The sequence below is a fragment of the Melopsittacus undulatus genome, chromosome 11 (assembly GCF_012275295.1).
Source record: "Melopsittacus undulatus isolate bMelUnd1 chromosome 11, bMelUnd1.mat.Z, whole genome shotgun sequence".
NCBI classification, from domain to species: domain Eukaryota; kingdom Metazoa; phylum Chordata; class Aves; order Psittaciformes; family Psittaculidae; genus Melopsittacus; species Melopsittacus undulatus.
This window is the reverse complement of record NC_047537.1, coordinates 5,129,079-5,145,368: the sequence shown is the minus strand read 5'-3', so window position 1 is coordinate 5,145,368 and position 16,290 is coordinate 5,129,079. Positions and strand designations below refer to the sequence as shown.

Here is a 16,290-nt window from a genome sequence, read left to right as displayed (position 1 = left end):
GGGGGGTCCTTACCCACCCTAGGACTGTGCTGGGCTAAGCCCTGGCTTGTAGGGACCTGTGGGGCAAAAGGCTGCACAGGAGGATCCCACTGTCCTGGGTGTGGGATGGGCAGTCCCTGATCATCCCCAGCTCTGATTCTGCTGCCAGTGAGGCTCTGGGGCTGGAGGAGGTGCTCAGCCCCTTGGGCTGGATTTGGTCCTTAGTGCCCAGCTTCACCTGGAGCCAGCCTTTGGCAGCGGCCATTCCCTGGGTCCCGTTGGGAGGGAGTTGAGCAAGAGCAGAGCATCCTTCTGGATCAGCCATGAGCTCAGCACTCTGCTTTGAGGGGAGCCAGGAAAAGCTCCTGTGCTCTGTCCAAGCGCTGCCTTTCCCAGCCAAGGGCTGCTTTTCCCACCCCTTGTCCTGGCTCCTGCTTTGTCTGCTCATTACGTGGCTGTTTGCTGCTTGTTCCGGGGGCAGCTGTGCTGGGGAGCCCCCCCCAGAGCCCCATCGCAGACCCCTATTCCAGAGAGGGCCCTTTGCCTAGCAGAGGCAGGGTGATTCCTCAGTCCCTTTCCCAGCTGGCTCTCCCACTGCCTGCACTTGGCAGGGTGTCCCTGCAGGTGCTCAGCTCCGAGCCCCATGTCCTCCCCTAACCCCGGCTCCCCCCAGCAGAGCAGGGGCTCTCTGTGCTGGGGTTGGGGGGGCTGTGAGCTGGGCAGTGTTTCTGACACCCCTGTGGGCTGCAGGACCCGATCCCTACATCCCCATCCCAGCTTCCTCCAGCTCCCACCCACCTCCCTGCGTCGCTGGCTCCAAAAGTCCTGTTATCCCTCCCTCCATCCCTGCTTCCCTCCCAGAAGCTGAACGCTGGAGCAGCCGGTCGGTGCCTGGGTGTCCCCTGGCCGGGGTCCCTGCTCTGTCCCCACTGTGTGTGGCCCCTTGCACCCTGTATCCCTCCCTAGTGCAGGGACGGTGACCAAGGGGTCTGGGAGAAGGAGAGGGCAAGGACAAAGGGGAGTCCCCAGCGATGCCGCCCCATGGAGGGGTGTTTGTGGGTCTCTGGCTGCTGCTGGCCCCCGGTCTCGCCGAGCACCCCCCCAGCTCAGGGTGGGCCACCTTAGCCTTCGTGTTCGATGTCACCGGCTCCATGTACGATGACCTGGTGCAAGTGATGGACGGGGCCTCGCGCATCCTGGAGCGGACGCTCAGCAGGAGCACGAAGCCCATCAGCAACTACGTGTTGGTCCCATTCCATGACCCAGGTATGGCTGGGGCACAGGGAGGGCACGTGTCTCGCTGGGGGATGGGGCTGTGGGGAGCTGGGCTGTGGTTCTGGCAGAGTTTGGGGCTGGAACATGCACTTCACAAGTGCCTGCATGTCCCTTCTCTCTGTTTGAATGCCCTGATGGGGATGGCATTGCAGGATGAGCTGCAGCTCGAGGGTGTGATGCTGAGCAGGGCTCCCATCCCAAGCCACCCTGAAGGCACAGGGCAGGTTGTACCTCCCTGCATTAATCCAAGTGATGCTGGCTCTCACATGTGGGTGGCTCTTCTACTTCCAGCCTGTTCTGATCTCCCCGGACTAATCATGGGGGGAATTTCTGTACAAGTCTATAACCTGCTGCTGCCAGAAGTTTTGGTAATATACTGCAATTCCAGAGTCATTCCTATCTGTCCCAGTCTTTGCCTTGGGATTTTTGTGCACACCCATAAATAGCAGCTGCTCTCCAGTAGATTCAGACCCCCTACAAAGAGAGCAGGACCGAGGGTTTATTCTCAGCAGAAACACTGATTTTGAATGAAAGTCACTGGAGCTGGACAGGGAAGGAGGCAGAGGCAGTAAATGGGTTTCAGCATCACTTTGATGGGAGCCTGCCCCAGCAGCAAAGGGTTTGCAGCTCACCCTGGCTGGATGCACTGGTGCACCAAGGAGAGCTTTCCATGGGAACAGTGTTCCCACATCTGGGAACCAAACCAGGGTAGATGCTTAACCCTGAGCCCTGCAGGTCCCATCAGGATGTTCAAGCCAGGGTGGGTGCTTGGGAATGTAGCCCCAGGGGAGGTGCAGTACTGCAGCAGTGGTGTCCATGTGCTTGCAGAGGTGGGACCCGTCACCCTCACCACGGACCCTCGGCTCTTCCAGCGGCGCCTGCGGGAGCTCCATGTCCAGGTAGGTCCTCAGCCCCATGGTGCTGAGCTTGGCACATGGCCCTTGGCACTCCATGGGAAGCCTGGCCCTGTATTCCTGCATGGTGGCTGGTGTCAGAAGCTGGTGTTCCCTGGGAGTGTGGGGGGCTCAGGGCTGACCACACCAGGGTGGGAATAAAGAGGATGGTGATGCTGGTGCTGTGCCCCAGGATGCTGCGATGGGGCAGAGAGCTCTCAGTTCACAGCTCAGCCACATAATGGGAATGCTTTCCCCAGGAGAGTCTGCACAGACTCCGTGGAACCAAAACTCTCTTCTTCTGGAAGTGCTGCTTGAAAATTGAGTTGTTTTTAATATATTTGTTAACAATGTCCAAACACTCTCTGGGAATTCAATCATTCAATAACCATCCCTGCCCTGCCTCCCGTGCATTGCTAAATATCTGTGGTGTTTCCCTTCGGATGCAGCTGTGTTTTGGCACGAGGTGTAAAGCTGTGGCTGCAAATCGTTTCCCAGCCCTTTGGAGCGCAAAGCCCTGTGGAAACAGGAGCTGGTCCTCTCTGTGCCTCTGTGCTTGCTTGGGGGGTGATGGGCAGGAGTGGGCACGAATGTGCTCTCTATGTAAGTTTGTGGGAAGCCAGCAGCTTCTGTGAGTCTGGATCCCAAAATGAGTGTTTCAATCATCATTAGTAGTGAGACAGGGACGGGTCAGTGTGATCCTGCATGTCCCTGAGGTCCCATCATGCTGTTTTGGCTGTGTTTGGGCTGGTTGCATCAAACTGGTGCAGTTCCACCCCATGAGCTGATGCTGGGTGGGATCCTGCTGGGAGCAGACACTGGGTGTCTTGGTGCCCATGCCACATCCCTCATGTGTGCAGGGTGGAGGGGACTGCCCGGAGATGAGTGTAGGAGCCATCAGGATGGCTGTGGAGGTCTCGCATCCTGGCTCCTTCGTCTACGTCTTCTCTGATGCTCGGGCCAAGGACTATGAGCAGCAGGAGGAGCTGCTGCAGCTGCTGCAGCATAAGCAGACCCAGGTGAGCTGCCTGTTAATGGTGGGGATTGAGCATCCCCATGGCTGGCTCCACGGGAGCTGGTGGATGCTCCCTGGATGCACAGACCCCCCGTGGCTGTGATGCTATGGGGACCATTGCTGATGCAGGTGGTGTTTGTGCTGACGGGGGATTGTGGGGACAGGAACCACCCTGGGTACCGCGTGTATGAGCGCATCGCTACCACCAGCTCGGGGCAGATCTTCCACCTGGACAAGCAGCAGGTCACAGAGGTGAGCAGGAGCCTGCAGGAGCAGGGATGGGGTGCCCAGGGTGCGTGTGGTCCAGCCCAGCTTGGCTGCTCCCATATTGTCCCTGGGGTTAATCCTCATGCTCAAAGCACCTCCCCATTGATTGGGAGCCCTGCTTCAGCCTGAAGCTGGAGAAGCCTGGCTGCTCTTGAGCTTGCTGCTCATACGATCCTTGCCATGAGCCCTGTGCAGGGGAAGTGTTTGCTTGGGGCTGAGGCTGGTTCGCTCCCATTGATCTCAGCATCCTGGGAATCAGGTGGTGTCACGGTTATAGGGAGAGGAGCCTCTGCCTATCCCTGATCTTGAAGCTCTTGATTGCCATGACATCTTGGAGACATGAGGAACAGTAAAGTGCTTTTCTGCTCATTACTGGGCAGCATCTTCCTCACTGCCCCTGCCCAGCCTCCAGCCATTGTGTGTTTTAATGGTTTCTATTCATGTTATTCCTGGGGGTAATAACATACCTACTCTGAGTGTCTGAGCAGGAACCACCTGGCAATACCAGTGACACCAAACCACTCAATTCCTTTTGCAAGTGCTTGTAGCAAAGTGGGGCTCAACAAGGGCTGCCACCTTCTGCCCACTGGTCCCTGTGCCTCCCTTGTGTTGGCACCCAATGGACATGGCTGGGGCTGGTCCCTTGCCTCAGCACTGGTTTGCAGCCGTACCTGTGGTTTTGACCCAGTGCAATTCAGCCCTAACCCCAAAATGGTTGTGCCTAGTGGTGAATGGGAATCCAGGTTAATCCCCCCTGCATACCCCCAGGTGCTGAAGTGGGTGGAAGAGGCCATCCAAGCCTCCAAGGTCCATCTGCTCTCCACGGACCATGAGGATGGTGGGCAGCACACATGGCCCGTCCCCTTTGACCCAAGCCTGAAGGAGGTCACCATCTCCCTGAGCGGTCCTGCCCCAGGGATAGAGATCCGGGATCCAGCAGGTAGGGGCCCAGAGAAGGGGAATGGGCAGAATGGGTTAGGGTTAGGGTTTGCCTCCTGGAGAACCTTCATGCCAGAGGGGAAGCTGAGTGATGGGCTCTGCACTGCAGTGGGACCTGAGGAAGGGGGCTTTTTGTTGGCTGTAGGGACCAGGGGATGGAGCTGTTTTGCTCATCCCAGAGGTTCACTCACTGTTGTAGGGAAGATCCTGGAGAAAGGCCAAGGTCTGAAGGAATTGCTCAGCATCCCCAACTCAGCCATGGTGGTGGCTGTGGAGCCCCATGAGCCAGGGACATGGTCGGTCACGGTAAGCTGGTGGCAGATCCCTCACCCATCTCCTGAGGGACATTTAACTGGACAGGCTTTGCCACCTCCAGCTGGGCAGAGGATGCAAGAACAGGCTGGAAGGGGCTGGCTGTTGCCCTCTCCCTTCCCCGTCACCTCTCCCTTCCCCATCCCCTCTCCCTTCCCCATCCCCTCTCCCTTCCCCATCCCCTCTCCCTTCCCCATCCCCTCTCCCTTCCCCATCACCTCTCCCTTCCCCATCACCTCTCCCTTCCCCATCACCTCTCCCTTCCCTTGCCCTTGGTCCAGGCCTCTCAATTCACTTCCAGACCCAGAGCAGTGGCCGCCACTCTCTGAGGATCACAGGCATCAGCAACATCAATTTCCAAGCCAGCTTCTCCACCCAGCCGGACTTTGATGCCAGCCAGCCTGGAGAGCGGCCAGTGCAGGGTGAGGCTGGCGCAGCCCAGGGCCATGGATGCTGCACCTGTGCTTCCTGCATCCAGGAACACAGCTGGGTTGTTTCTTCCTGTCCCTGTCTCCAGGTCTGCCCATCTCTGTGCTGGTGAACTGCTCCGGCCTGAAGCCCCCGGGGCACCTGCAGGAGGTTGAGCTCTTCAACACCTCTGGCCATGCCCTGCTCTCACTGCCCATGCAGCCCCTCTCCAACACCTCCTCGGGGCAGCTCTGGGTGGCCTCACAGCTCCGCGTCCCCCCCGGTGACTTCCTGCTGAAGGTGAAGGGTGAGGATGCTGAGGGCCACCCCCTGCACCGCCTCTCCGGGGTCACCTACACCAGTGTGGTTGCTGGTGAGTGGTCCCCATGGCCCCCGAGGGTGCTGAGATGGGATCAGAGGCTCCAGCACTGCCTCTGCTTTGGTTTTTGCTTGGGAATTCTCTTATCCTGCTTCCCAGTGCAGCTCTTGGTGAGCTCCTGATGAGCACAATCTGTGTGTGTGTGTCCAACTGCTTCCAGGTCTACCCAAAGTGAACATCTCCAGCAAGATCCAGGCTTACAACCATGAGCCGCAGCTGATCTCCTGCTCCGCACGGAGCGAGGTCCCTTTCCGCCTGCAGCTCAGCCGCGGTAGGACCAAGCTTGGGGAAGAGCAGCTCTTCTGGTGAGCCTTTGGTCTGACCCATGATGGACCTGTGTAGGCATCAACAGCCCCCTGAGCTGTGTGTTAAATGGGTGCCTGCAAGTCCTGAGCATCCCAAGGCCGCAAAGGAAAATCCCATGGGATGTATTTGCACCCTTTTGCCTGACTTGGATGGAAAAAGCCCCATGGATTTGGAGTAGGGTGGTGGCATGGCAGCCATGCCATGGGCATGACCCTGTCATTTCTCCCTTTTCATAGGGATTTGGGGAACATCAGCTGGTTGATCCCCGCGGTGTCCAAGAGTGATGAAGGGTTTTATGAGTGCACAGCCAAGAGCAAGGTTGGGGTGACGCGAGCTCGTGCCTACGTCTCTGTCTCAGGTGGGAACTGCTTGTGCCAAGCCTCAGTGCCCACCTGTCTGTGCTCTGTGATGGGCACAGGCTCATCTCACCATCGCATGCTGTGATTTCAGAGCCACCACCACGTCTCATAGCTCCGGCCAACATCACTGCTTCCCCAGGCCAAGACGTGGTCATGTCCTGCCCGGTTCTGGGTGACATGCCCTACAACCTGACGTGGAGCTGGGATGGGAAGGTGGCAGAGCCAGGGGACGGCCGGACCCGGCTGCTGCAGAACCGCTCACTGGAGATCAGCCACGTGCAGCCGGGGGACGGGGGCCAGTATGAGTGCATGGCACAGAGCGCCCATGGCACGGCCACTGCTTCCCTTTGGCTCTTCATCGAGGGTAGGTTTTGCCCCCCTCTGACCTGGGTGATGCCTCACCCCATGGATCAGTGGTGATGGCACCCGAGGGCTGAGCCCTTTCCAACCCCATGCAGAGGCTCCGTGGGTGATGATTGATGCCAGCCCCCAGCGCTTCAGAAGGGGCCAGGAGCTGCAGCTGAACTGCACAGCCGGGGGCCACCCCCTGCCCAGCACCATATGGAAGCGCTGGGGATGGGCACTGGAGCAGGGCAAGAGGTATCCCATGGGGATCTGTGTGCCCCCATCCTCGCTGTCCCACTGGGGATGTGCTGCCTTTCTGTGGATGTATTGGTTGAGGGAGAGGAGATTGGGGTTGCCCATAGAGCTGGAAGGAGGAAGGCATTGCAGTACCCGCATGCCCTGCACCTGAGATGGTTGGCACTCTGCTAGCCTTAATTTCATGTTTATTTTTAAGCCATCCTGCCTTATCCAGGTCACTGTCCCCACCGAGGGGTGTTTGAGGTGCTTTGTACACCCAATGCGTGCTCCAGCCTCAAAATACTCCTCGTGCTTTCCCTTCATTTCTTCTGCCTTTTGGCTTCCACCTCCCTGCCCGTGTCAGGCTGTGAGTGCTGGAGTGGGCTTTGGGGAGGGTTTCTGTTGACTTTGAAGATGAAAAAAGCCCAATTCTCAATGCTTTTCCCTGCTTCAAAGCAATGTCCTTCCCTGCAGCAGCTGATGGAGCTGGCTTTAAGTGCTAACCCACATCCGTCATACCCACCACTTGCTGTGTGTGTGGGATGGCCTTAAGCTTGCTCACTTATTTCAACCCGTTTTAAATTGGCTCTGTTTTCACAGGGCTCGTTTTCCCCTCTCTCCCTGTTTGCCACAGGGTTTTCACGGATGCTCAGGGTACCCTGCACATCAGGGCCGCTATCCCAGAGGATGCAGGGAATTACAGCTGCTACGCCAGCAGCGCGCTGGGCTGGGATGAGCAAGTCATCACCCTGGAATTCACTGGTACCTGCTTCCCACTGGGAAAAACCTGGGCTCAGAGGGATTTATTATCCCTCCTCGCTTCCCTTAGCTGCCAGCTGGCACCTTGCAGCGAGCAAGCTATGGGATGGGGCTGCCTGCAATGGAGGGTGTTGAGGGGCAGCTCCCAGGGCTTTGAAGTTCCCTTGGGGGGACTGGCACCACACCAGCGCTGCAGGGAGTCACTGGAGCCTTGTGTCTCCCTATGGAACAGAGCCTCCTGTCATCCTGGCACTGACACCCAGCCTGAAGGCACTGGTTGGAGAAGACGTGACCCTGGAGTGCTGGGTGTTTGGGGTCCCCCCACCCTACATTGCATGGTACAAAGGTGAGACTGGGTCAGAGCTGGAGGGCAAACCCCCTCCATGCAGGGACATCACACACGGGGTCCCCGGGGTGCTGTGGTGCTGACGTGGGGTCCCCGTGGCAGGTGAGCAGGCAGTGGCGACGTTCCCCCCCGGCACACAGCGTGCGGTCCTGCGGCTGCAGGCAGTGCGGGAGGAGGATGAGGGGCGATACGGCTGCGAGGGGCTCAGCGAGGCTGGCACTGCCTTTGACAGCACCGAGCTGGACGTGGGGTGTAAGTCTCTGCCTCTTCTATTGTGCCCCAAGCTCATCTCCCACTTGCTGCTTCCCAAGGCTCCTCTTGCCCCCAGTTCCTGGGTGTCAAACTCAGCAAACTCAGTAGAAGCAGGCTGAAGCCTGGCAGGATTTCCAAGGGTTGGGAGGATGGATGAGGCTCAACCAGTGTCAGAAGACCAGCGCGGATGTTATTGGGGACATGGTAGCTGAGGACTAAACTGGGAATGCAAAGTACAAGCAGTGGATATAGGCAGAGGTTGAGGCTGGCTTCTGGGTATCTGAAGAACAAAGTACTCCAACTGGTGCTCAGGGAGGCAGAAGGGATGGAAAAGCCTGGGGAGGAGGAGGAGGAGGAGGAGGAGATGAGGTTGGGTGTTGGGGAGCAAGGTTTGAAGCAGTTAAAGATGGAAAAATGCAAGAGCTTTTGCTGGGTGTAACTGTAAGGGATGGAAACTGCTGTGTCTACAGCAGCTTTGGAGAAACACCAAACACTTTAAGTCAGTCTCATAACCCTTTAGGACACTGGCTTGTAGGTCCCATCTCTTGGGCTATGGGGACACTGGACCTGCCTGACCCCTTCTCTGTGCTGTCTCCTCCAGCTGCCCCTCACTTCCCTGAGCCCCTTGGGGACGTGGTGGTGGATGTCGGGGACCCCCTGCGCCTGCTGTGCCGTGCCGAGGGCTCTCCAGCACCATGGGTGTCCTGGTCCCGGCAGGATGGGAAGCCCATGCGGGGCTGGCATGAGCCTCACGGTGTTTCCAGCCAGCTGGAGGCTGCCGAGCTCCTCATGGACAGTAAGAGCCAAGTGCATGTTGCATGGTATCCAACCGGGGTGATGCTTATAGTGTCACCCATGGGTGCTCTCCCCCTGCCTGCTGCAGGCTGCTGTCACAGCAGTGGGATTAGCCCCTGCACCCACTCTTTCTGTGGTAGTAAAACATGGACATAGCGCATTTATTAGCACTTCTGTAAGCTTAACAGCCTGCAAGCCTGCAGCATGGCAGGGTCTCTCCTCCATTGGAGGCAGTGGTGGGGCAGGGGAGGGTTGTGTCACCCCATCCTGGAGCTCACCCAGGGCTCTTCAGCCCCATGGGGCTCATCCTTCCCACCATGTTCCAGGTGCCTCGCTGGATGACCAAGCCATCTACATCTGCAAAGCCCAGAATGAGTTTGGGAAGATCCAAGCGGAGATCAAGCTCACGGTCACCGGTCACGGTTTGCTTTTACATGCTTCTCTTGGTGTGCTGACCCTGGCTGCTGCCAGCACCGGCACCCCCGTGCAGCCACGTCTGCTGCTGAGCCGGCCAATGGAAGCTCAGGGTTGGGATAATGCCCTTCCATTTCTTTTGGCTTAATGCACTGACACACACTTGAACCCAAACCATAGATTAATATCCCCAAAGTCTTGGGGGAGCTGAGTGTCGGAGCTGGCTTCTGCCAAGCCAAGGTCTGGACCTTGGAAGCAAGGCAATCCAGAGCTGTTCTGAGTGTTCTTGGCCAGTTCAGCTCCAGTTAATATTGTTTCTCTTCCCTGTCTTTCAAGCAGCCCCAGAAATAGCTCTTGCATCCCCCGTGGTCCGAGTGCTCCTAGGCCAGCCCGTGTCACTGCCGTGTGTGATCCTGGCTGGGAGGCCATTCCCGGCCCGACGCTGGCTGAAGGATGGGCAGCTGGTGAGGGTCCTGTGCCCACTGCAATGGTGGGAGCTGCAATCATGGCCCTGTGGCTGGGGCTTTGCTGCAGGATGGATGCCCCAACATCCTGGGGCCAAAGCTGATGGGGAAAGATGCCAGGGAAGCCCTTGGGTTGGGAGGATAATGTGGGTTTAACACCACATCAGGATGTTCCTGCTGCTCAAGGTTCAGTTTCTAGATGCCCCAAAGATACAGGGATATGGTGATGTTTGACCCCAGGTCTGTCCTGTTTGTGCTCTCTGCCTGTGCCCAGGTGGCCCCAAGTGGACACTACTCCATCAGGGCTGATGGAAGCCTGCACATGGACCAGGCATCGCAGGGGGATGCGGGCAGGTACACTTGTGAGGTGACCAATGCCCTGGGCTCACACAGGCAGGATGTGTCCCTGGTCATTCACAGTGAGTGGCAGGGTGCTGGGTGTCCCCGCACCTCCTGAACAGCAAAGTATGGCTCTGGTAAATGTGGCCCTGGCCACACGGGTGAGATGCTTCTCTTCCTCCCCAGTTCCTCCCAGCATTGAGCTTGGCCCTGTCCTCATCACTGCCACTGAAGGAGCAACCGTCACCCTGCAATGCAATGCCACTGGTGTGCCCCCCCCTACTGTCACCTGGACAAAGGTGAGTGACAGGGCCAGGCTGTCCCCCTGCCAGGCAGGCTGTGAGTCACCCTTGGGTGCAGAGCAATGTGTCTGGAGCAGGTATAGCTCACCAATGTGGCTGCAGCTGCCTCTGATGGGTCCAGAGCTGCTGCCTTGCCCTTGGGATGCTCAGCTCATGGGACACTCTCTGCTGTCTTCCTCCCTTCCCTTTCCTCTGCAGGGCACAGAGCCCATTTCAATGAGCTCACGCTACCACCTTGACCCCAATGGGACCCTCCTGATCCCTTCATCCTCCCCTGAGGACGCTGGGACCTACTTCTGCACAGCTACCAATGCAGCAGGCTTCTCCATCCGGGACATGCAGCTCTCCATCATCAGTGAGTGCCTGGGGCTGGCCCTGGCACCAGCTCCCAGTAAAACAAATCCAGAGGGTGACTGACTGGGAGAGCAGGATCTGGGGATTCTCCTTGGGCCACCTAGCCCGGTGCAAGAGGGGTTTATGGGATGGGAACAGCAGCAATGAGGGCTGTGGGGCCCCTGAAGTGTTCCTGCAGCAGCTGTGTTCCCTTTCCACCCAGCAAAGCCCAGGATCAACGTGAATGGATCACAGGCATCGGATCCCATAACCATCCTGGCTGTGCTTGGGCAGGAGATCACCCTGCCCTGCGAGGTTCAGGGCTATCCCCCTCCCTTGGTGGTGTGGACCCGGGAGTCCCAACCGCTGCCTCTTGCCACCACGAGGTAAGGAGAGTTGTTGGTGCCAGGGCTATGATCCCTTAGGATTGTGTGTCTCCCAGAAGGAATTTTGGGCCATGACCTCTTGGGATTGTGTGAATCCCTTAGAGGGATGCTGGGCCCATGAAGGGACTCAGCTGCTTGGTAAGGAGGTGCAAAGACATCAAGTGTTGATGCTCAATGCTCTGGCAGTAGCTGAGACAAGTGGTCCAGCATTATCTCTTAGGCAAGGTATAGCATTATCTCTGAGACAAGGTACAGCATTATCTCTGCTCCTCAAGAAGAGCAGAGCAAGAACCACCAGGCTTTTAATTTCATCATACAAACATCTGGGATGGAGCAGCTGTGGCCTGGGGAAGCAGGAAGGCATCTTGGGTTTGCTCTTGAGGGACCATGGTGCCTTGTGCTGTGTTCTTGGTTGACTTGTGCTGCTCCCCACATCTCAGCTGCCTTGTCCTCATGTGCCCGGGTGATTTATGGAAGCACAGGAGCAGGAATCCGCAGCCGTGGGCTGAGATGATGTTATGTCTGTGGAACACAGTGCTGGGAGTGAGAGCATGGCCAGCTCCAGCTGCAGGGGCTGTGCTCCATAGGGAAGCCTGTCCCCCTGCATCAGTGGCTTGTGCACTGCCTCGTGCTGAGCTCACATGGGAACTGAGCAAAGGGGATTTGCCCCCATGGACAGCTCTGCCATCCTCCTTGTGCAGGACGTGACCCTTCTCTTGGCTGTCTCAAAGCAACGGTGATGTCTCAGCTGTTGGTTCCTGCCCAGGGGTCAGTGATGGATGACATGTGTGTTCCTCTCATCCAGCTTTTCTGTTCCCTCTCCCCAAGCTACAGCATCCTCCCTTCAGGGTCCCTTCGTCTGGCAGAGCCCCAGGTGATGGACACCGGCCTCTACATGTGCACAGCCACGAATGCTGCAGGGAATGCCTCACTCAGCTACAGCCTGCACGTCCAAGGTCCATGTCTGCTGCTTGGAATGCTCCTCCCGTGGGCTGTGGGTCTTAATGTACCACCAGGATCCTGCCCCCTCCAAGCCCTTGATGGCTCCCGCATCCCTGCGCCATGGTCCGAGGGTGATCCCAGGCTGACATCCTCTTTCCCATCAGTTCCCCCCCAGATGCTGATCGGTGATGGGGAAAGGCACCTGACGGCTGTCACCAATGACTCCCTGAGGATTCACTGTCGTGCCATGGGCATCCCCCCACCCCGGATCCAGTGAGTATTGCAGTGGTGGGTCCTGCTTGTCTTCCCCCTGACCTCCCATAGCAGCTGCATAACTCCCTGGGGGTGCCCTGCAATGAGATCAGGATGCACTTGCAGCATCCCCTTTTCCTTGCAGGTGGTTGAAGGATGGGTATCCGCTGCATGAGCAGGATGGTGTGGTGGTCTCTGATGATGGTGGGACTCTGCTGATCACCCGTGTGGGGCTTGATCATGAAGGGCTTTACATCTGCCATGGAAGCAACCAGGCAGGGGTGGCAGAGGCGGAGGTGCAGGTGTTGGTGCAGGGTGAGCACAGCATCTAGGGTGAGACCCACTGTCCATCCCATGTGTCAGAGAGAACATGGCTGGCCAAAGGGGTGCATGTTCTTGGCCTTGTTTTAGAGAGGTGTAGGTTAACTAGCTTGATCCGCTGGGAGCTTTCTCTTTGCCAGTGAGGCTGAGGGCTGGTGGGTGCTCCCCAGTGGAGGCTCTTCTCCCAGCCCCGTTTCCCCTTTGGCTGGAGAACTCCTCAATCAGCATTTTGGGATGTGATGCTGAAGGGAGTTGGTTGAGAAACCAGGCAGGGAGTGGAGTTCCCTGCGCTGGAAGGTTGAATATCCCATAGCACAGGGAACAGCTCTGCTCTAGCTGACTTGGGGAGCAGCAGTGGCACCGTGTGGTGATGTGATCCCCTTCCAGAGCAGGGAATGAGCTCTGGCTGCTCCCAGGACTCAGTCATGCTGAGTGCCCCTGTGAGCCTGGCCATGCCCATGCTGCTGCACTGTGGCTGTGGCCATGCAGAGCTGCTGACCGCGTGTGCTGTGTTGCAGTACCTCCGAGCATCGAACCCAGCACCATGGACCTGCTCATCCTGGAGAACAGCACAGTGTCCATGGAGTGCCTGGCCTCGGGGCTGCCTGCTCCTGGTGAGCTGTTCCTCTCCTTCATCTCTTCCTCATGCATCCCTAGGGCTTTCCCTGGTCCCCTTGGTGGGATGGGCAGCAGCATCACTCCTGCCGGCTCCCTGCTTCCCTCCAGGCATCACCTGGTACAAGGAGGATGAGCAGCTCTCGGAAGGACCAGGCAGGATGGTGTCCAGGGATGGGAAGCACCTGCAGATCCAGCGTGCCCAGCTCTCTGATGCCAGCAGCTACCGCTGTGTGGCCTCCAATGTGGCTGGGGTCACTGAGCTCTGGTACAGGCTGCAGGTGGCCGGTGAGTCTGTGGTGAGCAGGGGAAGTGGGTGCTTCCCCCACAGCATCTATCCTATATGCATGGGACTAATGTGGCTGTACCAGCCCTTGGACACATCCCTGGAAGATGCTTTAGCAGAGCCATTGTCCTCTGCAATTCCAGCCATGCAATCTGCTGTGTTCAGCCCAATGTCCTAGAAAATCATGGCCCAATGGATGGGTATTGCCTGGTCTGCACCAAGGTGTCTCCTACCTATCCCATCCCTTTAGCACCCTGCTGCTCCTGGTGACACTTCTCTGCTTCCAGTGCCCCCACAGATCAGAACCGGCCCAAGGTCCCTCAGGGTGCTGGTGACAGAACCTGTGACACTGGAGTGTGATGCCATGGGGACCCCAGCTCCGGTGCTGCTGTGGCTGAAGGATGGCAACCCGGTACCCAACGAGGTGGCAGGTGGCCCACAGGTGAGACAGCTCCTGATGGAGGGGATGTCCCTCCAGGAAAGAGGCTCCTTTTCCTCCTTCTGACCTTTAAAAGAGCAGTTGCTGGAGCTGAGCAGGTACAGTGTCACCCAGACCTGCCCCATGTTCGGTCCATGGGAGCATGAACCTGCTCAGTCCTGCACTGGGCATTCTTGCCTTGAGGGCATAGATGGGCAGAGGGTCCATGGGATGTGACAAAGATGGGCTCAAGGCAGGCCTATGCCCACCCATCCCTGTTCCTGCTGGCTTGCAGCCCAAGCTCCTCTGAGTTGCTTTGGTTTCATGCTCATCTGGGCTCTCTCTGCATCCCGGGAAGCACAGATCCTCTCCGATGGGCACTTGTTGTCCCTGCCCACTGCTCGCCTCCAGGACTCAGGGACGTACACGTGTGTAGCCAGCAGTGCTGTGGGGGAGGACAGATACGAGGCTACCCTCGAGGTACAGTGTAAGTACCCTTGTGCATCCCCAGCCCCTTCCCACCTCCATGGCTGTTGGGCTGGAGGTGATGCTCGGGATAATGGGGCTCTCTTTGTACCTCACATGGGTACAAAGGGGGTGTCTTGGAGAAGGTGTTGCCCTGTTGATCTGTTTTCCAGTGCCTCCCACCATGCTGGGTGAGGAGGAGAACATCTCTGTCATCATCAACCAGACGGTGACCCTGGAGTGCCCAACTCCAAGGGTCCCTGCTCAGGGGTCCCGCTGGCTGAAGGATGGGAATGTGCTCACACCAAAGCCAGGTGTGCAGCTCTCTGCAGAGGGGACTGTGCTCCAGGTGATGGTTTGGGGTATTGCAGAGGATGGGAGGGGAAATGGGGCTGAGAAGATTGGGGGGATCCCTTGGGTGCAGAGGGAAGGGGCATCCCTCCTTTCTGCCTATGCTCAGCACCATTCACACCCCTCACACTGATCCCATCCCTATGGCTGCTTCTGGCACCAAATCCCCTCATGGAGGGGCTGTGTGGGTCCAGCTCTACTGCGGATCATCTTAGTAACTCTACTTGTTCTGGTAGATCGAGCGAGCCAGTGTGCAGGATGCGGGCAGGTACACATGCCAGGAGAGACACTACAGTCTCGATGTGTGGGGTAAGGTTGAAACAGCCCCTTGGGGCAAAAATATATAGTGTGTGAGTACATACATGTACTTTATGCTATGCATATATATACTATATGCTATTCTGTGTGTTTATATTTAAAATATGTACCTGGACTACATGAAAAACACTAAGACCCAAGTATTTCAGCTCTGCAAACGAAGTGGTAGGGAACCCCCACCAGAACAGGTGTCAGAGGGGAAGATCCCAATGTTTGCATGAGTCTTGAGGGGAGATTTCAGTGATGACACAGATGGGGTGTCATGGCAATATTTGGGCAGGAGACTGAAGGGAGTTCCTTGGCATTGCCAGGACTCCTCTGTCCTTTCTTCGCCCTCAATCAGTGCGGTGGTCACGGCAGGTATTGCTCCCCTTCTCTCCCAGTGCCTGAGGTGCAAGCCAGTGATGATACCCAGGATGGGTACCAGCCACTTTGATTTGAGCATCCTGCAGCCTCCCATCCCATTCAGCCCATCTGCAGCACCCAGGGCTGAGCCAGGGCCTGGCTATTCTCAGGGATGCTCTAGGCCAGTTGGTGGAAGTCCTGCAGGCAGGTAGCCAGAGAGTGGAGCAAATCCAGCTTGCCTGATCCGGGCTTGTTCCTGCTATCCCTTCCCAGGGAAACGTTGCACGTCTGGCGGCCTGGCTCGGGTGGATTGTTTGGGTTCTGCTGTGTTTGTTTTCATGGGGTTTCTGGGTGTTGGGGTTTTTCTTCTATGAACTGATATCCCCCCTGGGAAGGAGTTACCATTTGATAGCCAGCTGTATTTATGAGCAACTCAGAACAGCATCCAAGAATGGAAAGAGTTAGGTAACCTTCCCAGCAAGCAGTGCTACCTAATAAGGCTGCGTCTGGCCAACCAGGGTGGCTGGCATGGGATGCTCAGTTGTCCTCTGTTGTAGGCCACGTGCAGTTGAAAGCATCACTTGCTTAACAGCTGCAGAGTCAAGGTTATTGCTTCCACATGGAGCCAGTGCAGGGGAGTCTTGCTGGTTCTTTATGCATAGCCCAGCTCAGCTGCAGTGGTCAGGACTCCTCTTGTCTGGTGCTGTCAGTGAACTGCTCCTCTCCTCTCTTCCCCTGCAGTGCCCCCATCCTTCTCCTCACTGGAGCCCACCACCATGTCCGTGCTGGAGGGACACTCTGTCAGGCTGGCCTGCGAGTGCCATGGGATCCCCTTCCCCAGCCTGAGCTGGTGGAAGGACGGTAGGGTCCTGC

The 16,290-nt window shown here is 57.5% G+C and overlaps 1 protein-coding gene across 1 annotated transcript in view; it reads left to right on the top strand.

Annotated features, from left to right (window-relative positions):
* The first annotated feature begins 1,010 nt into the window (after positions 1-1,010).
* Positions 1,011-16,290, top strand: part of HMCN2 (hemicentin 2) — a 35,556-nt gene continuing 20,276 nt past the window's right edge. The window contains 28 exon segments of the mRNA XM_034067538.1: positions 1,011-1,245; positions 2,083-2,153; positions 3,008-3,166; positions 3,292-3,414; positions 4,198-4,369; positions 4,568-4,674; positions 4,982-5,102; positions 5,198-5,461; positions 5,628-5,772; positions 6,010-6,131; positions 6,224-6,496; positions 6,591-6,732; positions 7,349-7,476; positions 7,706-7,819; positions 7,922-8,071; positions 8,673-8,867; positions 9,193-9,288; positions 9,620-9,744; positions 10,019-10,163; positions 10,270-10,382; positions 10,584-10,740; positions 10,942-11,104; positions 11,933-12,060; positions 12,211-12,319; positions 12,444-12,613; positions 13,138-13,233; positions 13,346-13,522; positions 16,159-16,278. Coding sequence (XP_033923429.1) covers positions 1,011-1,245; positions 2,083-2,153; positions 3,008-3,166; positions 3,292-3,414; positions 4,198-4,369; positions 4,568-4,674; positions 4,982-5,102; positions 5,198-5,461; positions 5,628-5,772; positions 6,010-6,131; positions 6,224-6,496; positions 6,591-6,732; positions 7,349-7,476; positions 7,706-7,819; positions 7,922-8,071; positions 8,673-8,867; positions 9,193-9,288; positions 9,620-9,744; positions 10,019-10,163; positions 10,270-10,382; positions 10,584-10,740; positions 10,942-11,104; positions 11,933-12,060; positions 12,211-12,319; positions 12,444-12,613; positions 13,138-13,233; positions 13,346-13,522; positions 16,159-16,278 — 4,120 coding nt within the window.